The 27,523-nt window shown below is 49.6% G+C and overlaps 1 protein-coding gene across 4 annotated transcripts in view; it reads left to right on the top strand.

Annotated features, from left to right (window-relative positions):
- The window catches only part of LOC123753031 (uncharacterized), a 215,552-nt gene that overhangs the window by 172,595 nt on the left and 15,434 nt on the right, over positions 1–27,523 (top strand). For 2 of the 4 annotated variants that reach the window (XM_069316535.1, XM_069316538.1), the window contains one exon: positions 1,417–1,575. The exons of 1 other annotated variant lie outside the window; for it this stretch is intronic. In XM_069316535.1, the coding sequence (XP_069172636.1) occupies positions 1,417–1,575 (159 nt within the window). Of the gene's footprint in view, positions 1–1,416; positions 1,576–10,446; positions 11,313–27,523 lie in introns of those variants that run through there. One more of the 4 variants, XM_069316536.1, reaches the window with a different exon arrangement.

The raw sequence follows: 27,523 nt of genomic DNA, 5'->3' as shown, positions 1-27,523 counted from the left end.
TTTGATAATAGCAGGATTGTGGTGATATTTAGCACTGTGTGCCATGGAGGGAGGAGTAATGCTGTGGGAGGGAGGGTGGTGGCGATGTCTTCTGACTGTGTGTGGCCACCTTTTATTGACTGCACTCACCATACCAGCTTGATAGTTCACTATGGTGAACACAAATGTAGATACTTATATATAACGTGTGTATAGAGGGTATAAACAGCAAGAGAATGTTTGGAGCCTCCATTTTGAAGAGGGCGGTGGCGTCGTCTGCACGACGCCACTGTGCAGACGACGGTGTTGTTTACTGGTTACCACGATGGTCTTTGGGCACCATACCAGTTTATTTGTACAAGTATGGTGAATAAAACTTGTAGATATTTATATATAATGTGTGTATATAGCGTAATAACACCACAGAGTATTGTTGGAGGAGAAATATTAGTACGTCTGGCCTTGAGGGCGGCAGCCATTAGCTGACTGTGTGAGGTCCTACGTCTTTGTGCCTTTACTCACCATACAACCTTAGATGTACAGTTATGGTGAACAAAACATGTAGATACTTATATATAACGTCTGTATATAGTGAATTATAGCAAAAACAGTATTGTGGGAGGAGAATGTGGGTGAGTCAGATGACTTGAGGGAGGGCGGGAGTGGCTGGCTGGTACACGGCGGTCACTCCTCGTTACTTTTTGACTCATAATAGCTACTTAGTGGTTCGTTATAGTGAACAAAACATGCAGATACTTATATATAACCTGTGCTTATAGTGTAATAACCGACAAAGTATTTGTTCACTGATTGATGAACATAATTGAATCAACAATATGCACACTATATTTTTGAGTACAGCAATGATTCACTCATTTTATTATTTAAATATATCAAACTACACACTATTGAATAATATTACAGCAAAAAACTATGAAAAATCAATCAGAGACATTGAAATAATTAGGTAATTATCTCTTTGTGGCAACTCCGGCCTGACAGGTGGCGAGCAACAGACCGCCTGGGACGCACGCTGAGTCAGCGCCTATAATTTGCCAGACTTCCCCCGCCCTATAGCGGGTAATATATGCCACTTACGATTTTTGTATTATTTTTCCCATGATCAGTGAACACAAATTAACAGGTTAGGAAGAAAAAATATTTTTTTTTTTTTTTTTTCAAAATTACATGCGCCTGTGGGGAAGAAAGGATATTATTCCTCTAGCATGTTAAGGGTTAATGTCATTGGGGACATTCGTTTTGTATGACGTCCGTTTCACATGACGACGACGGCGCCAGAACGGTTTAAATTCGTTATTCGAGGTACCACTGTATATGCATCAGAAATAACTGTCCGCAATAATATTTGTGATAGATGAGTGTGTAGTTAGATATATTTATTAGAACTTCTAATTAAAATAACATAAATTTAAACAGGAATTTTCTGCAATCATGGATGAATGTGAAATGCAGACTAGAAAGGAGCACTTCATTGATGCAGCTGGAGAAGAATTAAAACCCACGAGTCCAAGTCATTTCTTCCATAAAACTGCAAAAGTAGAAGAAAGCCAAAATTCTACTTCATCTTCTGGAAATGTAAATAATGTCCAAGTCAGCTTTCTGTATGTTCTTTCTATAATATACAAGACAGTGACATCTAAAATTTTTGTCTAAATGTGTCCATTGTGTAGAATAATTAACCTTTTGTTTCATAACATGCTATTTTAGCATGCCTATTTTAGCATGCCAGGGGGAGCCGTAGGGGCTTCCCCTGGAGTTATCCAGGCGTGGGGGTCTGGGGCTTCCCCTTCCCCCTCACGGGGAGGGGGGACTGCGCAGACATGTGGCGTGGCTCGTTTGACGTCATGCTTGTTTGCTCATTTTCCCTTGGGGGAGTTCTGTCCACTTGTTTTGTTATTTTCGTTGGTTTCACCAGAATAGGGGTTTTGATGCGTTTATCCTTCTGGGTCCCTTTCCCGGTCGATAGCAGATGTAGAATGCTCCAAAGTCACATGTGCGATTCTATAAGCCATTGCTCCTCGTTCCTCTCTGAGTGGGGCCAGGTTCTGGCCGTGGTCCCCGGTAGGCCTAGAACTCCACCCACATCGACTGATGCCAAAGTTAGGACTATCCTATTCAGCCTGGATAGCTCTGGGGAGCCTCCGGGACTCACCCAGAAAATGGCATTTCGTTGCGTTCAACGCTGGGTTTTTTAGAGGAGCCCCTTGTGGCTCCCTGAAGCTACCTACTATCATTGATAGTGTGCCGTCAACTAGGTAGCATCAGCTGCAGAGTTCTATTGGTCTACTGGGGACCAGCTCCAGAACCTGGTCCCATCACAGAGGTGTGGGGAATGGTGATATTTAATTATATATGCTGCTACTAGGGAAGCAATCAGAAAGTCAGACAAAAAACCGTTGCTTGATTCAATAGAGCCACAGCCGCGAGAAACGCTGAGAGAACTCCCCAACAATGTAAAGAGATGATCAAAATCTCTCCACACTAGCATCATGATGTTTGCCCCCTCCCCCCCCCCCCCCCCCACTCATTTTGGGGAAGAAGGGAGAGGCAGCCAACAGTCAGCTGGCTACTCAGTGTCTTGCTGCATCAGCAGAGTGGTGGTTTTGCCCTTTTTAGCATTCCAGCACATGGTGAGGTGTAGCATGATCCTGAATATTAAGAGTGCTTGGAGCTGCATGTGCACAGGGTTATCGTCCCTGTGTGCTCCCTAGTGCTGCCCTTATGGTATAGAGTTCTCTTCCCTGGGGTGTTCGGGGGTTGCTTCTTTGGAGGGCCTCCTCCCTTGGGTCCTCTTTACAGATGGGTCTAAGTCTGCTGATGGTTTTGGTTACTAGTCATTGCCTTTCTTGACCAAACTTGTATGTGCTGCCTGCCCGTGGGGACTAGCATCTTTACAGCTGAACTTTATGCAGTCTTGTATGCACTTTTTTTTTTTTCCCGACAGAAACTTTCCATTTTCATTGTGGTCAACTCTCACAGTACCCCCACACTATGTACAGGAAGATCCTCATCGCTCTTGAGTCATTCAACCCTATATGTCATGTGGTAGTTGAAATTCAACATTGGCTGTTTTTGGGGGGAGCCCCGTCGGCTCCCCGAAGCTTACTAGACTGATATGCCAATGTCAGACTTTGGCATCAGTCATGTGTATGGAGTTCTGTGGGCCAACTGGGGACCACGAGCCAGAACCTGGCCCCCTCAGAGGCATGGGGTAGCAATGGCCTATTGACACCCCCGTGTGGTTGGAAGCATTCTGTGTCTGCCATCGACTAGATCAGGCACCCAGAAAGGTAAGCATCCCAAAACAAACCCCTATTCTGATGAAATTATTGCTACCAAAAGCCGAACAAGTGGATAGAACTCTCCTAAAAGAAACAAGCAAACGATTATGATGTCACATGTCGTCTCGCCGCTGTCTGTGCAGCTCCCCTCCCTGGGAGGGGGAAGGGGGAGCCCTAGACCCCTCACGCTGGCTATCTACCCGTCAATTCTAAGGCTGATGATAAAAGCTGAGGTCGTGTGCTCTGGCTCCGGTGGTTGTTTCAGCACTGTACCTATTGTGTGGCGACTGTCTTCTAGGTGGTGCATGAGTCGGGAGTGACTCTCCCGTACTCGGGCTGCATGCGCCTAGGGTTTCCTTTACTAGGTGCCCTGTAAGTACTGCCCTTGGGGCTTGGGGCCACCTTCCACAAGTTTCTTGGGCTCTGACCCTGCTAGGCCATTTACTGCTTGGTTTTCGGCTGCCCTTTGTGTGCTCGGGTGTTCTGTCACTCTTGTTCACCTTTGAGTAGGGGGGCAGTTTGCACTGGTAGGGACTCAGGGTAATGCGCAGCTTGTTTTCACTTATCCTAGTGGCCAGCTCTGTTCCGCCTGGGGTACGTTGTCCTCTTGCGAGGTTTTCTTTTTCTTTTTGTTTATCTGCCTGGTGGGGGGTCTGCCTTGGTTCTTGCCCCCTGTGTACTGAGTAATCTTCCTAATTCCGGTGGTTCCCTCTGCTAGGTCCCCGTGCGTGTACACATCCCGGCGGGTTCAGTTCTTAGAAGGTTGTTTGGTAGACTTGGGCACCGGTTAGCAGCACCCTGCCTGGGATTACCTGGGTGCGAGTCCCTGTTGGTAAACACTCAGAACCCTGGGAAACCTCTAGCGGACGCGTGGGTCCGTTAGATGTGGCCGCTGAGTTCCCCCTCGCTTTGTGCGAGTTCGAGGGTTGTTCTGTCCCCTTGTCTCAGAGTGACTCTCATTGTTTTGCCTCCGTCTGCTGCCTGTGGGGTCGGTGGCACCTTCGGCCTGGAGCCCTGCGAGTTTTGTTGCTTGTTTGTGACTCGATTACCCTGTCTTATACTGATTATGTGGGTGCAGGCAGCACGGGCATTGCAAGTTTCAGTGGTGCAACACGCTTGGTCGTTTGTTCCCCGGGAGCCCCAGGGCCGCCCCGTTTTGGTTGGTGTGACGGGGCTTGGGGGTGTTGGACGCTTCGGTTTTGTTCCTTCTGCACCCTCATGTCTTCCCCTGTTATGGTTCCTCCCTCCCCTTTTCTCCCTTCATCCGGATCCTTACCGTTTATGGGTTCGGGGTCAGGGCGGGGCTTCGCTGGTCTTGAGACTCAGGCGGTCTTGGGGATTTTCCCCTTCCGGGGTAGCGATGGGGGCATTCGAGCCTGTTCCTCCAGCCATGTTGTATGAGTCTGCCAGTGGGCTCCCTTCCTTAGTATTTGTCTGGTTGCCCGGGCTTTTTCTTGTGAGGCTGGGGCTTTGGGGGAACGGCTCAGCCCCAGGGCCTGCCTAGTTGGTTCCCGGAGCTGGTGAGAGGCTGACGTTTGGACCCCTCCTGGGTTTTTCTACCCTTTTGGGTGGGGCTTGCAGTTACGAGGAGTGGAGCTTTTGTTCCAACCCCCTCCCCTCTCCTCTCCGTGCATATTTTTGGGAGTCGGCCCCTCCCCGGGATTGGTTTCTCGTCCCTTGGATCTGTCGGGTTCGTCCTGTCAGTGGGTATGTTTCTCCACCCTTCTTCTTGGGACGGGCCTTCATTATCATATTCCCCTCTTCTCGGGGATCTGCATGACTTTTGGTCTCGGGTGCGACTTTGCCTTCCGTGCCTTAGTGTTTCACGTTTGCTTCATTTTGTTCTGGAAGGGTTGGGAAGGTTTTGTTTCTTCTCGTTGTCTACGAACGTCTGTCATCTTCTGGTTCTTTCTGGGGCTTGCTGGTCCTTCTCCAAGCTTTTCGTTTTTTGGTCCTGTTTCATTCTTTTGTTTTTGTCTCTTCTCTCCGTGCACTGTCCTGCGCTGCGCAGGGTTGTCGGATTGGGCTCCTTGTAGCCCGGTTGGGCTCTTTGTAGCCCAAATGGGGAGCTGCGCTATGTTTCTTTCACTCTTTCCTGCTCTTTTCGGCTATGTTTGGTGGCTGCCCTGTGTACTTTCATATGGGATTCGGTCGTTAACGACACTATTTTGTTTATTTTCTAGTTGCATTCGTGGTTTCTTTCTTCAGCTCGCGACTTCTGGCAACCAACGTCTGGCATCCCTTCTGCGCATGTGCTGTAGTTGTTTGTTTTGATTCGGCCGGTATGCACGTGAGCTGGGGTTTTGCGTCCCTTTTCTCTCGGGTGCTTCGCCTCTCTCTCTTCATTCTCCAGTCCATGCCTGGTAGCTCCTGGGAGTGTTCTGGGTTGCTGCTTTGGGGCGGACGCGAGGTTTTCCCTGTATGTGGGTGTGGGGCGCCTCCGTCGCCTCTACCCTCTTCTGCATGTGCGGCTCTGCCTTCTTCCACTGGCAGTGCTCCCAGAATCTTCTTGGCTCTGTTGTGTCGTGGCACGTTCGAGTCTACGTTCTGCAGGTGAGTTTATGCAGTCTAGCTTCTCTTTCGGCCAGGCACTGGTTAGTGATTCTTGGATACGGATATATGAACATCAGAAAAAAAGGTGACTGCAGCAGGCCTATTGGGCCATACGGGGCAGCTCCTGTTCATACCTATCCAGTCCCACTCTTATGCATGTCCAGCCGATGCTTGAGTCCAGATAGGGGCCATACCTCCACCAGGTTACGAGGTACAATGATGGGGGTATGTATTATGGGATAAGTGTTCCTGTCTGCGTATTCTGAGGTAACATTTTGCAGCAGTTTTCATGCTGTGGATGCGTGTTGGGGATTGGTTGCAGATTTTTATTGGCCCTTCCGTGCTTCTTCCTGGGGCCTTCCTTGTTCGTCTGGGAGACTGGTTGCAAGGGAGGGTCACAACTGTTTTTAGTGGTCTTCTCTAGGTCACTCCTTCCTTGTCCGTCTTGCAGTGACTGGCTTCACCCTTCCATATACGTTGGATTCTCTGTACGGTGCTTATCTAATTATACTTCCCTAGTTGTGTTTGCGGGAGTTGTGCTCTGGCTTTTTGGTCCCACTTCTCATTTGTTCTTCGCTCTTGGGCAGGTTCCTGGGCCTCATGGGCTCTATCATATCTGCAATTGAAGTCGTGTGTGGTGTTTCTCCACCACATCGCTTCCTCGTGAGTTCCGCTTCTCAAGTACGCTGACACTGCGATCTTTCTTTCCCTTGTCTCTTTGGCTCATTTGGGCTCTCATTCCACTGGTGTCCCCTGGTGCGTGTGCCTCTGGGGTCCCGTAGTCGGTCTTCTCTCTTTTGTTCCTCCCCTTTGGGGATCTTAAATGTGGTGTTCATATCCTCGTGGCTCGTACTCCTTGGTTCGGGTACTTGTCTGGTGGCGTTTTCACGGTATCTTCGTGTCCCTTCTCTAGCATCGTGCGTTGGGACTGTCATCACTGATCTGGCAGGCTTGCTGGCGTTGGGATGTTTTTCTGTACTGCAGACTTTCCATCTCCTCCGTTACCGGCTTGGGTTTCCGGCTGTGCTAGTTCCTTGGTCGCACCCGAGATCTTCCCACGGCTCCGCCTCTTCCTGGGCTCGATTGACCCATGGCAGGGCCGGTTCGGTTCTGCCTCAAGTCTCGTTTTCTGTTGGTGGTTGGTTGGCTTCGTTGATGGTGTCCCACCTGTGTGCTTCTTGGCGGCGGTGTGGGGATATTTGGCAGTCCTTCCTTTTCCTTCTATCCCTTCTTAGGTAGTTGCGTTGTTGGCGTGGTCGTGTCCTTCTATTGTGGAGGTTTGGGGCCGTCATCGTGTCCCATACTGTCGCCTCTTCTCGTGCAGCGCTGGCGGAGCCGCTTCAGCCTGCTTTCGGTTTTGATGTTCCTTTTGAGCTTTTTTGCAAGCTGTCTCGGGCATTATTTCACCTCCGTCCTGCTCGTGTGCCACCTGAGCCATCCTGGTCATTGGACGGAGTGATCTCTTTTCTTTCTTCTTCTCGGTTTGTTGTGGCACTTTCGGTTCAGGTTTGTTCTCGGAGGCTCTTTTTCTGTTGGCATTGGCTTCTGGGGGTCAGGTTGGGGCGCTTCATGCTCTCCTCCGGCGCAGGGGTTTCTGCTCTTTCGGTCTTTGTGATGGTTTTGTTCGTCTGCAGTCGTCTCCTTCTTCTGTAGTGAAGCGTGAGACTGCTGCCTTCCAGAGGGGTCCCTGTGTTGTTGATGCTTGTTGGTCAGGCCGGGGGTGCATCCTGTTTTGTGTCCGGTTTCGGCTTTTCGCCGTTATTTGCACGCCCAAGCTTCAATGTCTGGGGACGCGCTTTGGGTTCTGGTTTCCCTTCTTCCCAGTTCGCGGGTGCTGGTCTCCTGTGTTGTCCACGGATTTCTTCAGGCTAGCTGGCCTGCGGTCTATCCCTGTGCCCATGACGTTCGTAAGTTCGCTGCTCTTGCTGCCGTCTTGGCGACATGTCCTGGGCTGCCATTCGGGCATGGGGCTCACATCAACAAACTGGAAAAGGTGCAAAGACATGCTACTAAGTGGCTCCCAGAACTGAAGGGCAAGAGCTACGAGGAGAGGTTAGAGGCATTAAATATGCCAAAACTAGAAGACAGAAGAAAAAGAGGTGATATGATCACTACATACAAAATAATAACAGGAATTGATAAAATCGATAGGGAAGATTTCCTGAGACGTGGAACTTTAAGAACAAGAGGTCATATCTTGAGATGATTTCGGGGCTTTTTAGTGTCCCCGCGGCCCGGTCCTCGACCAGGCCTCCACCCCCAGGAAGCAGCCCGTGACAGCTGACTAACACCCAGGTACCTATTTACTGCTAAGTAACAGGGGCATTCAGGGTGAAAGAAACTTTGCCCATTTGTTTCTGCCTCGTGCGGGAATCGAACCCGCGCCACAGAATTACGAGTCCTGCGCGCTATCCACCAGGCTACGAGGCCCCTTAGATTTAAACTAGCTAAACACAGATAACGAAACAAAGCTGCCGGAGAAATATACGAAAATTCACTTTTGTAAATAGAGTGGTAGACGGTTGGAACAAGTTAGGTGAGAAGGTGGTGGAGGCCAAGACCGTCAGTAGTTTCAAAGCGTTATGTGACAAAGAGTGTTGGGAAGACAGGACACCACGAGCGTGGCTCTCATCCTGTAACTACACTTAGGTAATTACCTGCGTGTTTCGTCTTGGGGGCAGTGAGTGGTTTTCTTGGCGGTCCTTCCGGTTTTCCTATCACTGCGAAGGGTCCTTCAGTCTTTGATAGGGTTGGCTTGTCTTCCCTTGGGGGTTGTTCCGGGACTGTTGTCTGGGCTCGTGTATTGTCACCTCGTATTGGGTGGTGCTGGCGGAGCCGCTCCTGCTTGCGTTCGGTGTTGCTGTTCCTTCTGCTCCGTTCCACTTGCTGTCCTGGGCATTGTTCCCCTCTGGCCTGCTCTTGTGTTCTGGTGCCGTCCTGGTAGTTGGCCTGGGTGGTCTATTTTCTTCTCGTTTTGGTCTGTTTCGTCTGTGGTCTTGGTTTTTGGGTTAGGGCGCGTGGCATCCGCCTCCTGGTTCCTTCCCTGTTTTCCTTATCTGTGGTGAGGTAGCTCAGGGGAGCCGACGGGGCTTCCCCCAGAAAACCAGCGTTGAATGTAATGAAACGCCATTTTCTGGGTGAGTCCCGGAGGCTCCCCAGCATCCCTCCCTCCCTCCGGTCGGCGGTGTTTTTCACCTATTTTGACATCCAGCCTAAGAACTGCCAGTTGGATCGCCGGCGCGGAGGGTCTGAGGCTTGTGCAGACGGTGGCGCGGTGATGTGATGATGTCATGCTAGTTTGATAATTTTGTTTGGGGAGTTCTGTCCACTCGTTCAGCTTTCGGTAGCAATATTTTTACCAGAATAGGGGTTTGTTTAGGGGCGCCTTCCTTTCTGGGTGCCTATCCCAGTCGATGGCAGACATAGAATGCTCCCAACCACAAGGGGGTTTCTATAGGCCATTGCTCCTCGTGCCTCTCTGAGGGGGCCAGGTTCTGGCTCGTGGTCCCCGGTAGGCAAGAACTCCTAGCACTTTGACTGATGCCAGAAAGTTATACATATCCATTCAGCCTGGATAGCTCCGGGGAGCCTCCGGGACTCACCCAGAAAATGGCGTTTCATTACATTCAACGCTGGGTTTTTTAGTGTCAGAGTGGTTGACAAATGGAATGGATTAGGCAGCGATGTGGTGGAGGCTGACTCCATACACAGTTTCAAGTGCAGATATGATAGAGTCCAATAGGCTCAGGAACCTGTACACCAGTTGATTGACAGTTGAGAGGCAGGACCAAAGATCCAGAGCTCAACCCCTGCAAGCACAAATAGGTCAGTACACACAAAATTGCAATAAAAAAAAACAAGCATGGAATCATTATAGGAAGAGGCCAAACCCCCAAACATACCAGCGATACAAAGATGCAAGAAACAACTACACGTTAGTAAGGAGAGAGGCAGAGAGGAACTTTGAGAGCGGTATAGCAGACAAATGTAAGTCAAATCCAAGCCTTTTCTATAAATTCATTAAAAAGTAAGCTGCAGGTAAAGGATAATATTCAGGGGTGTAAAATGGGGGGCAGATACACGGAAAATTAAAAGAAAATGTGCGAACCATTAAACGAAAAGTTCCAAAGTGTGTTTGTACAAAATGAGATCTTCAGAGAACCGGACACAATAAGAATTCCAGAGAACAACATAGAGCGTATGGAGGTGTCTTGAGATGAATTGGAAAACATGCTAAAGGAGCTAAGTAAGAACAAAGCAGTTGGCCCAGATGGAGTTTCACCATGGGTTCTGAGAGAATGTGCATCTGAGCTCAGCATTCCACTTCACCTGATCTTACAGGCATCCCTGTGTACAGGAATCGTAACAGACGTGTGGAATCAGGCTAACATAGTTCCAATCTACAAAAGTGGCAGCAGGGAAGACCCCCTCAATTATAGACCTGTATCATTGAGAAGTGTAATAGTGAAAGTATTGGAAAAAGTAATCAAAACTAAACGGGTAGGACACCTTGTAGCGAGTAATCCTTATACTCACTCCATTATCTCATTATCTTAATAGCATAACTAATTAGCACTAATTACAGAAGCTACAATCCATTCCCCAATTACAGGTAATACTTTTCTCACCTTGTTGGAGGGAGCTGAGGTGTAATCACCATATATGCAAGCGATTTGATGAATATCGAATAGTACAATCGCCGGTCAAGAATGTAGTACTCGGCGTAGGCAGTTCTAATCGACCCAAGGTGCTACAGCTTCGATACAAAGCAGACAGCAGACTACGACCGCATCGAGCTGCCACGTACGCTCTTGCTCCCCGAGTTCAGACACTCACAATTCCCAATTGAGCCGCCACGCTCTCCCACATAGAGGTCCACGACTCCGGCCTCACTCAGCTCTCTGCTCTGCTCCAGGCTTCGTCTCAACGTCTACGACACTGCTGTATCCAGGACTACTAAATAAATATGAAACTCACTAAACACTGTGTATCTAATCAACCCAACAACGTAACATAATCGTACGTTACAACCTGGAGAGAAATGATATAATATCAGACAGACAGTATGGTTTTCGATCTGGAAGATCCTGTGTATCGAATTTACTCAGTTTCTATGATCGAGCCACAGAGATTTTACAGGAGAGAGATGGTTGGGTTGACTGCATCTATCTGGACCTAAAAAAGGCTTTAAACAGAGTTCCACATAAGAGGTTGTTCTGGAAAATATTGGAGGGGTGACAGGTTAGCATCTAACATGGATGAAAGTTTTCTGACTGATAGAAAAATGAGGGCAGTAATCAGAGGCAATGTATCGAACTGGAGAAATGTCACATTGAAGTACCACAGGGTTCAGTTCTTGCACCGGTGATATTCATTGTCTACATAAATGATCTACCAGTTGAAATACAAAATAATATGAACATGTTTGCTGATGATGCTAAGATAATGGAAAGGATAAGAAACTTAGATAATTGTCATGCCCTTCAAGAAGACCTGGACAAAATAAGTATATGGAGCACCACTTGGCAAATGTAATTTAATGTGAATAAATGCCATGTTATGGAATGTGGAATAGGAGAACATAGACCCCACACAACCTATATATTATGTGAGAAATCTTTAAAGAATTCTGATAAAAAAGAGATCTGGGGTGGTTCTAGATAGAAAACGATCACTTGAGGACCACATAAAAGAACATTGTGCGAGGAGCCTATGCCACGCTTTCTAACTTTAGAATTGCTTTTAAATACATGGATGGCGAAATACTAAAGAAATTGTTCACGACTTTTGTTAGGCCAAAGCTTGAATATGCAGCAGTTGTGTGGTGCCCATATCTTAAGAAGCACATCAACAAACTGGAAAAGGTGCAAAGACATGCTATTAAGTGGCTCCCAGAACTGAAGGGCAAGAGCTACGAGGAGAGGTTACAGGCAATAAATATGCCAAATTTAGAAAATGGAAGAAAAAGAGGTGATATGATTACTACGTACAAAATAGTAACAGGAATTGATGAAATCGATAGGGAAGATTTCCTGAGACCTGGAACTTCAAGAGCAAGAGGTCATAAATTTAAGCAAACTAAACAAAGATGCCGAAGAAATATATGAATATTCACTTTCGCAAACAGAGTGGTGACGGTTGGAACAAGTAAAGTGAGAAGGTGGTGGAGGCCAAAACTGTCAGTAGTTTCAGAGCATTATATGACAAAAAGTGCTGGGTAGATGGGACACCACGAGTGTAGCTCTCATCCTGTAACTACACTTAGGTAATTACACACACACATGGAGGGAGGGAGGAAGCAAGCAAGCAGCCCATATAACAGCTGTCTAACTCTCAGGTACCTATTTACTGCTCAGTAATAGGGGCATGAGGGTGAAAAAAACGCTGCTTTTAGTTTCCGTCATCACCAGGGATCGAACCCGGATCCTAGGATTACGAATCCAGGGGTGCATCATGTGTCGTGTCCAGTTGCGGCTCTCCACCGTTATTTGCGCGCCACGGCTTGAGTTGCCAGGGATGTGCTTTGGGTTGACGCCGTTTCCCTTCTTCCCTGTTCCGAGCTTGGGTCTCTCAGGTCGTCCACAGGGTTATTAAGTCCAGCCAGCTTGCGGTCTATCCCCATGCCCACGACGGTCGTAAGTTTGCTACTTTGGCTGCCGTCTTTGGCAACATGTCTTGGGTTGACATTCAGGTTCTGGGTTTTTGGTGGTCAAACAGGGTCCTGGCTGCACTCTTCCTCGTGAATGTTCCTGGGCCTAGTCGGGCCTGCGTTGCGTTGAGTCGGCAGTTGCAGTCAGTTGTCTCGATTTCGCATTAAGAAGTGAAGACTGACCGCCTCCCTGGTAAGTCACTGTTTTTCCTTGTCCTTGGGTAGTTAGCTCTGGGGAGCCGACGGGGCTCTACCCCAGGCAACCAGCATTGAAATGTAATGAAACTCCATTTTCTGGGCGAGTCCCAGAGGCTCCCCGACATCCCTCCCTCCCTCCAGTCAGCAGTGTTTTCACCTGTTTTGACATCCAGCCTAAGAACTGGGAGTTGAATCATTGGCATTGGGGTCTGGGGCTCCCCTTTCCCTCTCCCTGGGAGGTGGGGGTTGCAAAGACAGCTGCGGCAATGTGATGACGTTATGCTAGTTTGCTAATTTTTGTTTGGGGAGTTCTGTCCACTCGTTTGGCTTTCGGTAGCAATAGTTTCACCAGAATAGGGGGTTTGTTTTGGGTGTCAGACGCGGTCGATGGCAGACATAGAATGCTCCCAATCACATGGGGGTTTCTATAGGCCATTGCTCTTCACGCCTCTCTGAGAAGGCTAGGTTCTGGCTTGTGGTCCCCAGTAGGCAAGAACTCCTAGCACTTTCACTGATGCCAGAAAGCTATACGTATCCATTTTTTTTTTTTTCAGCCTGGATAGCCTCCGGGACTCGCCCAGAAAATGGCGTTTCATTATATTCAACACTGGTTTTTCTGTTCAAATAACCAAAACTCCGAAAAACACTGAAATTCTTTACAAAGATTTCGGGCGCGATTGTCACTAGGTGGGAGGCATTGGTAAACTATGGAGCAGTCGCCGTACCACCATGCGCTAGGTCGGTCATACGTGTATCAACAGACTTTGTTTCCCGAGGCAACATTCGTAACTCGATTCGGATTTTATGAAGAAATTGGGCTTGTAACCTGAAAAGTTCGTAAAGAGGGGGCATTCGTAAGCCAAAGTGTCACTGTATTTGTCTAAACTTTGATCGGGCTGTGATCTGAATAACAAGTAGTTGTAATCATTATGTCCCCTAATCAGTTCATCATTGTTTGTAAAAAATAAGGTCTATGATATTTTCTTTCCTAGTTGGCTCTACTATTTGCTGGTTTAGAGCAAATCTGTCACACATCTGCAAGAGGTGGGGGTTTGTCAAACTAATTGATTGTGCTGCCCAGGGATCAGGTTGTCGCCCAGTGGGCATTTTTGGTTGGTTTAATGTCAGTTTGACATCATCTTTCAACGTCGTCCGACATAATAGAGGATGAAAAAATGTCAACCATTGCGAATTTGAGATTCCGTTTAGATTTTAGTCACATTTAACCCCTGTGATGTTAAGGGCTATCTGGCCTTTGTCACCCACAGGCGCATAACAAAAAAAAAAAATCTTAACCTGTTAATTTGTGTTCCCTGATCATGGGGGAAAAAGAATCCTAAGTGGCATATTTTGGTTGCAATAGGTCGGGGAAGTCTGGCAAAAAAGAGGCGCTGACTCAGCAAACGTCGGGGAAGTTCTGCTTCGCCCCAGCTGTCAGGTGGGGGTTGCCACAAAGATGTAATTGCCTAATTATTTCAATGTCTCTGATTGACTTTTTCTTTGTTTTTTTGCTGTAATATTATTCAATAGTATGTAGTGTGATATATTTATATAATAAAATGTGTGAATCATCGCTGTACTCAAAATTATGGTGAGCATATTATTGATTCAATTATTATGTTCATAAAACAGTGAATAAATACTGTGTTGGTTATTACACTACATACACAGGTTATATATAAGTATCTACATTTGTGTTTCCAGTAGCGAACCACTAATCTTGTATGGTGATGGCAGACAGTAACAGGTGGCAACACACAACTCATGCTCCCTCCCATCGTCACTGGTTCAAGGCCAGACACACTAACATTCCTCCTTCAAGGATACCGTTTGTGGTGTTATTACCCTATATACACACATTATATATAAGTATCTACATGCTTTGTTCGCCATAACTGTTCAACCAAGGTGGTATAGTGCCCAAAGAGCATAGTAGCCACCCTTACCCAGCATGACAAGTCATGCAGATGTCGCCACCTCCCTCACCAAAATGGCTTCTCTCAACACTCTTTTGCTGTCATTACACTATATACATTATATATAAGTATTTACATTTGTGTTTTCCTTAGCGAATCACTAATCTTGTATGGTGACGGCAGACAGTAACAAGTGGCCACACACAACTCATGCTCCCTCCCTCCCTCCCATCGTCACTGGTTCAAGGCCAGATGCACTGACATTCCTCCTTCAAGGATACTGTTTGTGATGTTATTTGTGTTCACCCATAAGGAATCACTAAGTTGGTATGCTGAGTCAAACAGCTGCAAGGAGTGACCACCACACACCAGCTAGCCCTCCACTGGCTGCGACTCCCTCCCACCCTCACTCACCTCACCTGACTCGCCAACCTTCTCTTCCCACCATACTGTTTTATGCTTTTATTCACTGTATACAGATGTTATATATCAGTATCTGCATGTTTTGTTCACCATAACGAACAACTAAGCTGGTATAGTGAGTCCAGACAGTAAAAGTTGGTCACACACAGTCAGCAGATAATGCTACCTCCCTCCCCACCAAGATTACTCCTCCCACTACAGAGGTAATTATCACAACAATCCTGCTATCATCATAATCCTCGACATTTTTATCAGAGTCACGGGTCTTCTGTAATACTATCATCACTAAATAATAGCATGAACTTATATATTTTGACATTTTTAGGTGATACTTGTGAACAGCACTGCTGTTCACAAGCTGAACAGCAGTGCTGTGAGCTCATGCTGCGTGTACCAGCCTTGGTGGCTCGCTCAGTACTGTACTGAGGTCCTAACACCCAGGAATGTTGCCCACGATATTTTTTTTTACATGTCGTCTGTTTACAAGATCCCTGATGAAGGTGAGGTGAACCCTGTGTATCCACAGGCCGTTTAAATCTTGCGTAGTACTCCAACACGTCATATGACATGATGCGCAATTTTGGGTACATTACTCAACACGTCATATGACGTGTTACGCAGTTTTAAGGGTTAATATAAATTTCAACCGTGGAATTTTTGTGGGGAAACCTGAAGCTTTTATCACCACTGATTCAGTTCCATACTACTAGGTGCCAGCAGTGGCGGAGTTCTATTGGCACACACACTAATGGCATGGATGACAGCTCAGCTGGCACACACTAATGACATGGATGAGTGTTCAGTCACAGGCCTTCTTCTGAAGTTCCCGGGGCTCGGGGGGGGGGGGGGATAGTTTTTAGGCCCTTGGGTTCTGTCTGACCCCTTTGTGGGCTTTAGTGCCTTCTGTGAAAAGTCTTTTGTCGCAGGGAGAGGGGGTTTTGTTCTCCTGTCTTGTACGAGTTTGAGTTTGAGGTGCAACAAAGGACAGCCTATCCCGGCTGGCAGACTGTCCCTTGGGGCTTGGTGCGGGCTTTTCGTTCTCACACGCTTGACTGATGGAAGGTGTCTTTTGTGTTTGCCTTCCTCTTTTGTTAGCCGCTTTGGTTGCCGATGACCTTCGTATCAGCTTGCTCTTGGTTTCTGTCATGTGTTTCTTGAGCTTTCTAGAACTTCATTCTGATTGCTTTTGGAGGATGTTGGGACACTCGCTGAGGTTTCTTTTGCGGGGTTTAAGGTTTCTGCTACTTTGGTGTCGGCTGCCCTCCTTCAACTATTTATTCCATCCGGGAGGCAGTTTTCCTGTTTTTCACCTTTTATCTCGCATATCGGCAAGATTTGCTGGCCTCAGTTGTTGGACTCGCCATGGGCCTTCGCTCTTCTGCTTCCCTTTTGTATGTACCTCCTGTGCGACCCAGTTTATGCCTCGGTTCTGGACCCAGCTTCCTTTAAGCTTGGTTCTTCCTTGCTTTATTGCATGTGTTATGAGGTTCTGGAATTGTCCTGGCTAGCGGACAGTCCATCTTTGTTCTCTTTGGGCTTAGCACAGTCTGTTGTACCCACACTTGAATGGAGAGTGATGTCTACTGTGTTTCTGGCCTCAGTTTCCTAGGCAGTGTTTGCCTTGTGCGGCGTTCACTGCCATGTGTTGTGTTGTGCAGTGGCCAGGAGTACCTCATCAGTGCCAGGGCTGCATGCGCTTAGGGGCTTCCTTCCCTAAGCGCCCTGTGAGTACTGCCCCTGCGTGACAGGGTTATCTTCCCTGGGGTGTTCGGGAACCATTCCCGTAGAGGTTCTTGCTGCTCGGCATTTGCCTTGCCCTTATCTTGAGATAATTTCGGGGCTTTTAGTGTCCCCGCGGCCCGGTCCTCGACCAGGCCTCCACCCCCAGGAAGCAGCCCGTGACGGCTGACTAACACCTAAGTACCTATTTTGCTGCTAGGTAACAGGGGCATAGGGTGAAAGAAACTTTGCCCATTGTTTCTCTCCGGCGCCTGGGACCGAACCCAGGACCACAGGATCACAAATCCAGCGTTCTGTCCGCTCAGCTGACCGGCTCCCCAAGCCCCACCCCCTCCCCGCTCAGCTCGTTGTCGCCGTCTGGGGGCTTAGTGGGCGGCTGCCGGAGTGTGATGCTCCTTGGGACAGTCCTCTGTCCTTTTCTAGCCTTGTGCTCCTGCTGCCGTCCTCTCCAATTCTGCTGGGCATCTTTTCCTTTTCCTTCTGTTTCGTTTTTCTCCCCCCTCTTCTCCTATCTGCTTGCCGTTTCCTGCCGACCTTTTGCTCGTTCTGGTTCTTCCCTTGGACTTCTTCTACTTTGACGCCCGGGTGCTTGAGGAGGCATACTCTTGCACCCGTAGAACTGCAGTACCCGACGTCGAGAGCGAGGGGAACCTTTTATTGTCAATCCCCACTTCGTCACTGAACCCAATCTCGACGGACTGTCGGTTTCTTAAGGTGGCGTTTGTGGGGCGTATACTCACGACGCACCCCTAGGAGGCCCCGACAAGATCGGCGATAGCTTCTTGTTGGGTGTCCTGCCTCTAATTGTGGCTCCATGGTGGGTGTGGGGGCACATTCGTGAGTGAATTCGTAATTTCGTCAAGATGATAACCCCTGTTTCGGCTGCTTCTGGCTTACCTTTTCAGGCTCGTGGGGTGGGCGACCAAGCCCCCGAGTCGGTCCGTATTGGAAGACCGGGCTCTGTAGCCTCCGCTGCATTGGGCCCCAACCTTGCTCCTCCTTTGGCCTCTCTGACTCCTTCCCCTGGCTCCCCTCCCTCCTCTGTGGTTGGGTCGAGCCCCAAGCCCCCAGTGGTGACTACCTCGTCCCCTGGCGCGGCTCCTTCTCTAGTTGTTACTACTGCGCCTTTTAACCCTCTCTCTCTGGGGGTTCTCACCGCCGTTCTCGTCACGGCCGCCCTCGCTCGATTCCTTCCAGTTCTGCTACCTATCAAGCCTTGTTTGGTCCCGCTTCGTGGGCCAAATATTTTGATCTCCTCCCTCTTGATTCTGCGCCTCCTGACGATTTCTCCCTTCATCGACATCTCATTGATTCCGTGGATGCCTCCATTACTTTTAACCCCACTCGTCTCGGTACGCGTGTCGTTGCTGCTCCTTCTCAGGATGCTGCTTCCCGCTTGGCTGCCTTATCCTGCCTTGGCGAGACCCCCGTTCGGGTCTCGAAGAACGTCCAGTTGAATGCCAGTGTTGGCACTATTTTGCTCCCGCCCCATGTTGCGACCGGTGTTCGGGACCTACGCGACTGCCACGACGATATTCGACATATCCTCGCTGCCCAGGGCCATTCTATTCTCCAGGTGGACACGTTTACTCGTCCCCCTCGTGGTAGTCGCCGTCAACCCCTCCGGGTTGTGAAGATTACCTTTGATGGTAGGACCCTTCCACCCTCTGTCATTCTTGCTGGTGCCAGGTGCTCTGTCCAGGAGTACATTCCTTCTCCTCGGCTCTGCAACAAGTGCTGGAGGTTTGGGCATGGTGCCCTCCGCTGCTCCGGGACTGTCTCTCTCTGTCCTTTGTGTGGTGGCGAAGGTCACTCTAAGTCGGAGTGCGCTTCTCCCCAGGCTCGTTGCCTCAACTGCGGTGAGGCCCATCCTACCTTCTCCCGTGCGTGTGTCCATTACAAGCTTGAGGCAGCCGTCCTCAACTTGAAGCACCGGGAGCATTTATCTTTTCCTGAGGCGAGGCGCCAGGTTCGCCGGCTCCCGCCTTATGCTAATATCTCTTATGCTCGCGTGTTGCGCTCTTCCTCTCCTCGTCCTTCCCGCCTTCCTCAGACTCACAACCGTTTCCAGGCCTTGGACCCTGATGCGCCCACTGCCCCCTCCTCTGTCCCTTTGGGTTCTCTCCCGAAGGATCCTCCTCCTGGTCCTCTGTCTGGGGTTCCCCTTCCTTCTACCCGGTCTGTCGTGTCTTCTGTGTCTCCTTCCTCGTCCCCCTCCGATCCTCCTTCCCATCCTCTTCCTCCATCTATCGGCTCTCCCCGCCGCCTGTCGGTGCGGGCGGATGTCCATCGCTCTCCTAACGGCCGTCGTGTGTGCTCTCGTTCGGCTTCTCCTGTTGAGACACTGGAGTCCGTTGCCCGGTACGTAGTTGCTGGGACACCGGTCTCTTTAAGTCAGAAGCGTAAGCCTGGCTCCTCTCCTTCCTCTTCCCCGGCGGGTAAGAAGGCTTCGCTTTCTTCCTCAGCTCCTCCTTCTGGCTCTGTTGCTCCTTCCACTCCCGTTTCAGTGCTTGCGCCCCCTGTTCCTGCTATGGAGGTTTCTTTGGCCCCTGCTTCCCTTTCGGTTGCTGCTCTTGCTGGGGTGCGCTCCTCTCTTTCTACTCCCCCTCTTCCTGCTGCTGTCCTTGACTGCTCCTCTCCGTTGTCTCCTCCTCCTCCTACTCCTCCTCCTCCTCCGGACCCTGCCCGCCCACCTCTGATCTGTTCTCCCGTTTCCTTCCCTCCGTCTTTGCTCAGTTTACCCATGCCCCCTAACCCTGACTTTGCTGACCCTGATCCCGACCCTGATATTCTTTAACGTGCTCTGTTGGTCTTTCGCCTTTGTTTCTTCCTTGTTCTCTGTTTTTGTCCTTTCTCTTCTCGTCGTTGTCCATTCTTCAATGGAACGTTCGAGGTTATTACGCCAATTTCCTCGAACTCCAACTTCTGGTTTCGCGGTTTTCGCCCCTTTGTGTCTGTCTCCAGGAGCCGATGCTTGGTGCTCGTCCTGGTCGTTTTCGTGGCTATTCCTTTCTCTCCCCCCCCCCAGCCATTGCTGGGGCTTCTAATTCTTCTGCTCTCTTGATTCGGGCTGATGTTCCCTTTGTTCCTTTACTTTTTCCTTCGCCTCTCCATTGTTCTGCTGCTCGTATCTTTGTGGGGAAATGGTACACAGTTTGTTCCATTTATCTCCCCCCGAGTGTCCCGCTCTCTCTTCCTGATTTGAAACACCTCCTAGACTCCTTGCCGGAGCCTGTGCTCCTGCTGGGTGACTTCAATTGTCGTCATTCTCTTTGGGGTGACGTTCTGACGAATACCCGGGGTCGCCTCCTTGAGCCGTTTCTCCTCTCTTCTTCCCTGTCTCTTCTGAATTCTGGTGAGCCCACTCATTTGGACTCTCGAACTCGCACCCTTTCTTGTCTTGATCTTTCTCTCTGCTCTTCTTCTCTTTACTTAGATTTCACATGGCAGGTTCTTGATGACCTCCATGGAAGTGATCATTTCCCCATCCTTGTTTCCTTTTTCTCTTTTCGCCCTTCCCTCTCTTTCCCTAGGTGGCAGTTTGCTAAGGCGGACTGGACCCTGTTTTCCCTCAGTGCTACTCTCTCTGACCTCTCCGTTCTGCCCCTCTCTCGCGCTCTCCTCCTTTTTCATGACACTGTCTTCGACGCTGCCCTCCGCTCTATTCCTCGCTCTTCCTCTCGGGGTCCACGGAAGTGCGTTCCCTGGTGGAATGCGGACTGTGCTCGGGCTGTCCGCTGTAAGCGTGCAGCCTGGAAGAAGCACCGCCGTAGGCAGACGACCGATTCTTTTCTTTTCTTTCGGAAAGCGAGTGCGGTGGCCCGTAGGGCCATCCGTACGGCTAAACGTGAATGTTGGGCATCTTATGTCTCGACAATTACGTCCGAAACCCCTCTGGCCCAGATCTGGAAGCGTATCCGCAAGATAGCGGGCAAGTTCGTTCCCGATGTTTCACCGGTCCTTCACCTCCATGATACTCTTGTGGCGGACCCGTTGCAGGTCGCTTCCGAACTGGGTTCCCACTTTTCTTCTGTTAGCTCTGGTCTTCATCTTCCCCAATCTTTCCTTCTTCGTAAACCTGTCCTTGAGTCTCGTCCTTTAGATTTCTGCACTCATCTTCAGCTTCCCTATAATGATCCCTTCTCTCTCTCTGAACTTCGTTCTGCCCTGGCCCTCTGCGGTTCTACGGCGGCGGGCTCCGATGGTATTCATTATGAGATGCTTCGCCATCTCCCTCCGAGCACGTCTCAGTATTTACTGAGTCTGTATAATCGGATCTGGGAGTCGTCGTCAGTCCCTGAGGACTGGCTCAATGCCGTTGTCCTCCCTGTTCGCAAACCAGGGTCTCTGGGTACTTCCCCTAAGGACTTTCGCCCTATTGCTCTCACAAGTTGTGTCTGCAAACTCTTTGAACGTATGGTTAACGCTCGTCTGATGTGGTTCCTGGAACACCATCACCTCCTCTCCCCTTCTCAATTTGGTTTCCGCAAGTGCCGCAGCACGACAGATGTCCTGGTGAACTTGGAGGTCTATATACGTACTGCTTTTGCTGCGAAGACCTCCGTTGTTGCCGTCCTTTTTGACCTAGAAAAGGCTTACGACACCACTTGGCGTTATCATATCCTATCTCAACTTCATTCTTTTGGCCTTCGTGGTCATCTCCCTCTCTTTCTCCGCAGCTTCCTCTCTCGTCGTTCCTTTCGGGTGCGCCTTGGTACCGCTCTCTCTCCCCCTTTTCAGCAATACGAAGGTGTGCCCCAGGGTAGTGTTCTGAGCACTACTCTTTTTCTGGTTGCCCTCAATGGTCTTCTTTCCTCTCTTCCTTCTGGTGTCTTCTCCGCTCTCTATGTCGATGATCTTACCCTTTGTTGTCAGGGTGATGATTCGCCTCTCCTTCAACGCCGGCTTCAACTTGCGATTGATGCCGTGTCGTCTTGGGCCACAGGTCATGGCTTCAAGTTCTCTACTTCTAAGACTTGTGCCATGACTTTTACGCGGAAACGGGTTGTTCTTCGTCCCTCTTTGTCACTTTATGGTCATCCCCTTGAATACAAAGATTCCGCGAAGCTTTTGGGGTTATTCCTTGACACTCGTTTGTCTTGGTCTCCCCATATCTCTTACCTCCGTGTTGAGTGCTCTAAGTCCCTTACCCTCCTTCGGGTCTTGTCCCATACTTCTTGGGGGGCAGATAGGCGCACTCTCCTTGCTTTACATTCCTCTCTCGTCCTGTCTAAGCTCGATTATGGTTGCCCTGCTTACTCGTCTGCTTCTCCTTCTACTCTTCGCCGTCTTGATGCTTTGCACCATACTGGGTTGCGCCTCAGTTCTGGTGCCTTTCGTTCGACTCCCGTCCTTAGCTTGTATGTTGACACTGGCTTCCTGTCTCTCCAGGACCGCCGTGATCGCTACTGTCTTCGCTATCTTGCGCGGTCCTTGCAACATCCTTCCTCTCGTCTCTGTCGTGCTTTAACTTTTACCCCTCCTGCGGTTCCTGTTCCTCTTCACCACCTCCCTCTTTCTGTCCGGTTATCTCGCCTGCAGGATTCTCTTTCCGTTCGTATTTCTGATGTTTCTCCTCGTGTTGTTCCTTCTTTGCCCCCGTGGAGGGTCCCTCTTCCGCGGTTTTGTACATCCTTGACTCGTATCACTAAAGCTTTTACCCCTCCTACAGTTCTAAAACGCCTTTTCCTCGAGCACTTTTCTTCTCACTCCCGCTCCGTTTCTGTCTTCACCGATGGGTCTAAGTCAGCGGACGGTGTTGGCTACTCTGTTGTTTTTCCTGATCGCACTTATATGTGTCGCTTGCCTCCGGAGACTAGCATCTTTACAGCGGAACTTTATGCTATTCTCTATGCTCTTCGTCTCCTGCTTTCTCGTTGTCAGTCTTCCTTTGTGGTTGTTGTTGACTCTCGTAGTGCCCTCATGGCTCTCGGGTGCTTTAATCCAGTTCATCCGGTAGTTGTCGAGATCCAGCATTGGCTGTTTCTCGTTCACAGTAAATTTAAGTCGGTTGAGTTTTGTTGGGTTCCCAGCCATATTGGCGTGTCTTTAAATGAGCGTGCGGATGCTGCCGCTAAGGAAGCTGTCCGCTCTTGTCCCATCTCTCGTAAAGGCATTCCGTATTCCGACTTTTACCCGGTTATCCATTCCTCAGTCCTTACCCGTTGGCAGGCTTCTTGGTTGTCTGTTACTGGTAACAAGCTACGTACTCTTAAATGTTGTGTTTCCTCGTGGCCGTCCTCCTTCCACCGTAACCGGCGGTGGGAAACAGCTCTAGCGAGGTTGCGTATTGGCCATACTCGCTTAACCCATGGTCACTTGATGGAGCGCCGCCCTGCTCCTTATTGTCCTAGTTGCATTGTCCCTCTTACGGTCGTGCATGTCCTTCTTGAATGTCCTGACTTCCAGGACGAGCGTGTGTCTTGCTTTCCGACCGCCCCTCGCGGTCACCTGTCCCTCGATAGAATTCTTGGTGACTCGGATACTTTTGATATCGTTCGCCTTATGCGTTTTTGTTCTCGTATTGGCATCCTTGGTGATATTTAGCGCCCTCTGATTATTTTGCGTATTTGATGGTGCTACATAGCCTTCCCGGTTTGGTGCCTTCTTTTGATAATTACTTACTTACTCTCCCCAAGCCCCAGCTGGCCCTTGGGGCCAGCTGGGGCTTGGGGCCCTTGTTTGGCCCTGGGTAGGGACTGGTATTGTGCTGGTTAGGGCGTCAAGGTGTTGCGCGACCTGCCACCTAAGCGGCGACCGTTTCCTGTTGCCTCTGGAGACGGTGTACTTTTGCGGGGGTTTTCTTTTGTTTTTATTTTCAATTGCCTGGTGGGGGTCTGCCTAGTGTGGCTATAGTTCCACTGGTAGTGTTTGGTGGCCCTCTGCTAGGCCCCTGTGATTGTACACGTTGCAGGGGTTTTCAGTGTTGTCCTCTACCCTCTTGTTATTTTTGGGTTTCTTAACCGGTTAGCAACACCTTGCCCGGGCTTCCCGTAGCAGTCAGCCTACGGGCCCTGGAAACCCCTGTCTGGGCTCAGTGGACCATTGAATGTGTCTTCCAGGTTCCAACCCATCTTATGCAGTCCTTGCACCGCTGCTTTTCCTTATTCTCATATCAGATATAGACAAAAATACAAGTCACAGCTTCATATCATCCTTTGCAGATGACACAAAAATCAGTATGAAAATTACCTCGGCTGAGGACATTGAAAACTTCAAGCTGATATTAATAAAGTTTTCGACTGGGCATCAGAAAATAACATGATGTTTAACAGTGATAAATTCCAGGTACTCAGGTACGGTAAAAATGAGGACCTTAAACATAATACAGAGTACAAAACACAATCAAATGTACCCATAGTAGGAAAACAGCATGTAAAGGATTTGGGAATAATAATGTCTGACGACCTAACGTTTAAGGAGCATAACCAAGCAAATATTGCGACTGCCAGAAAAATGATAGGATGGATTACGAGAACTTTCAAATCCAGGGATCCCATCACAATGGTTGTACTCTTCTAGTCACTTGTGTTGTCCCGTCTTGAGTACTGTTCAGTACTCACTTCCCCCTTCAGAGCAGGAGAGATTGCTGAAATAGAGGGAATACAGAGAACATATACGGCACGCATAGACGCAATAAAGCACCTAAATTATTGGGATCGTCTCAAAGCCCTCCAAATGTACTCACTAGAAAGAAGACGAGAGAGATATCAAATAATATACACCTGGAAGATACTGGAGGGCCAAGTACCAAATCTACACAGTAAAATAACAACGTACTGGAGTAAACGATTTGGAAGAAAATGTAGAATAGAACAAGTGAAGAGCAGAGATGCCATAGGCACAATCAGAGAACACTGTATAAACATCAGAGGTCCGCGGTTGTTCAACGTCCTCCCAGCAAGCATAAGAAATATTACCGGAACAACCGTGGACATTTTCAAGAGGAAACTAGATTTACTCCTCCAAGGAGTGTCGGACCAACCGGGCTGTGGTGCGTATGTGGGCCTGCGGGCCACTCCAAGCAACAGCCTGGTGGACCAAACTCTCACAAGTCAAGCCTGGCCTCGGGCCGGGCTTGGGGAGTAGAAGATCTCCCAGAACCCCATCAACCAGGTATCAACCAGGTATACGGGATCGTTGGTTGCTGTGCCCTTGTCTCGGGTGACAGTCGCCACTTTTACCTCCATCATGTTGCCTGTTGGGTCACTGACACTTTGACCCGGAGTCTTGGGAGAGAGATTCTCTGCTTGTTCTCCAGTACTCTCCTGATGTTATTACTGTTCAGAGTACAGGCGGCATCCGTGTTGCAAGCTAGGTTGGTTTCCCACTCGGATGCCCCGAGACTGCCCCATTTTGGTTAGGTGCTGTTTACCCCTTTCCCTCCCAGTTCCCGGCTCCAGACCGTCTGCGGGATTCGGGATCGGGGCGGGGTTTAGTTGGGGCTGAGACTCGGGCGGTTTTCGGGGGCTGCCCCGTTTGGGTTGGGGACGGAGGTTTTCGAGCCTGTTCCTCCGGCCAATGCTTCTGGGTCTTACCTGCGGCCCTTTCTTGCTGCCTTTCCCATGGACTCTTCCTTTTCTTTAAGAGCGGAGGGCTTGGTGGACGGCTCTGCCCCGGGGCCTCTGTTGCGGGTTCCCGGGGCTGTGGGGGATGCCTGCTAAAGTTCTGGGGCGGTTTGCCCCTGCCTGGGTTTTCTGCTTCTGGGCGGAGTTTTTTGCCCACCCAGTCTGCTTGCTTCCCACTTTTGCTGGCGTGTTTTCGTATCATTTGCGTCGGTCACAGCCCTCTGTTCTGGTGGCCATTTTCTTCTGCCGGTTTCCCGGCGTGGCCACCAGGGCGGCGTTGCGGTTTGTTTACATGTGCCTGGGTGTGCGAGCGAGCGTCTTGGGTGAGTTTTTCACCTTTTTCAGGGGTTTTATTCTCCTGTTGTCGTTTCTTTGCTTTTCTGGTGTTTTCTGCCCGTTTCCTGTTCCTCTGGGAACGTTTGAGTGTTGATTTTACACCGGGTTTTCCATTTTGTCTGTTTTGGGTCTAGGCCCTTGGGCTCAGGCTCAGTGTCCCTGGCTGTTATGCTTGCCCCCACACTTTGTCCCTCGGTTTTCGGTCAGTTTTGACCGTTTCCCTGGGAGTTCTGTCTGGGGGCTGTGCTTTGCCTTTCTATGGTGCATCTCCGCCGGCAAATGTGGTGGTTTGTGGCTCCCCCTGGTTCGATTCCAGGTTCCTTTGGGTTCTTTGGTCTCGTTCCGGAGGTTTCTTTCTCTTGGGCCCCCCTTTGTGGGTTCAGGGGGTTTTGTTTCCTCATGTGTGACCCGGTTCTGCCTTCTGGAGTTCTGGGGTCTTCCTGGCTTGTAGACTGACCTTTTTGGGTCTTGGCACGTATTGTGGTCGTGCTGGGACGTTGACGTTTTGTTGTCGAAGTGGGCCTTTTGATGCAGTTTTGTGCCTTCTTCGCCTGGCCGGTGTGGTGCTCTCTGCCCACTGGTTGGCGGCTTGTAATTTTCTTTTCACGTGTATGTGTGTGTGTACACATGTGCATGTGTACCCTGTGTCATATAATGCTTTGAAACTACTGACGGTCTTGGCCTCCACCACCACCTCACCTAACTTGTTCCAACTGTCTACCACTCTGTTTGCGAAAGTGAACTTTCTTATATTTCTTCGGCATCTGTGTTTAGCTAGTTTAAATCTATGACCTCTTGTTCTTAAAGTTCCAGGTCTCAGGAAATCTTCCCTATCGATTTTATCAATTCCTGTTACTATTTTGTATGTAGTGATCATATCACCTCCTTTTCTTCTGTCTTCTAGTTTTGGCATATTTAATGCCTCTAACCTCGCCTCGTAGCTCTTGCCCTTCAGTTCTGGGAGCCACTTAGTAGCATGTCTTTGCACGTGTGTGTGTGCACATGTGTATGTGCATATGCACGTGTGTGTAACATACCTTGTGTGTATGTGTATATACATAATATGTATATATGTGTTTGTATATTTTTTCTTTCGGAGGGGGCTCTGTTCCCTTCTCTGTTGACGGGGCGCTGGGGGAGCAGCTTGCTCTGTTGTCTCTCGCATGGTCCCGCAGTTAGTGGGCGCTTTTGGTTGTCTTCCTGCCTCTGGTGAGGGCGGTGGACGGCTTCTCCCCCTTCTTGAGGTTATCTTGAGATGATTTCGGGGCTTTAGTGTCCATGCGGCCCGGTCCTCGACCAGGCCTCCACCCCCAGTAAGCAGCCCGTGACAGCTGACTAACACCCAGGTACCTTTTTTACTGCTAGGTAACAGGGGTGTAGGGTGAAAGAAACTCTGCCCATTGTTTCTCGCTGGCGCCCAGGATCGAACCCGGGACCATAGGATCACAAGTCCAGTGTGCTGTCCGCTCGGCCGACCAGCTCCCATTGGGGGGTTCAGGGCTGACGGGGTGGGCTTCTCCCCTGCGCCTTCGTCATGTCATCTTAGTGGGTGCGTTGGACGTGGTCGATCCGCCCCATCCTTCTGGGGTTCCCGTCTGCTCTTTGCAGACATGAGCCTGTCGAATCTGCGATTCTTTTGGACTTCTTCAGTTTGCGCCCTGGATTCTGTGCCCTCATCGGAGGACTGTTGTCTCCTGTCCGGCTTCTGTTCGGGCCGGGTGCCTGGATGGTGACCCTGGACCTCCAGGTCAATTCTTGGCATGTTCCTCTCCAGTTTTCCGGGACTGGCACAGTTGGTGGTGGGGCTTCAGGCTTGCTGCTTTTGTTACCTTCCCTATTTTGTAATTGGCACTTGGTGTA

Source organism: Procambarus clarkii, chromosome 84 (genome assembly GCF_040958095.1).
Source record: "Procambarus clarkii isolate CNS0578487 chromosome 84, FALCON_Pclarkii_2.0, whole genome shotgun sequence".
NCBI classification, from domain to species: domain Eukaryota; kingdom Metazoa; phylum Arthropoda; class Malacostraca; order Decapoda; family Cambaridae; genus Procambarus; species Procambarus clarkii.
Note: the sequence above shows the minus strand (reverse complement) of the source record. Positions and strands in the feature narration are given on the sequence as shown.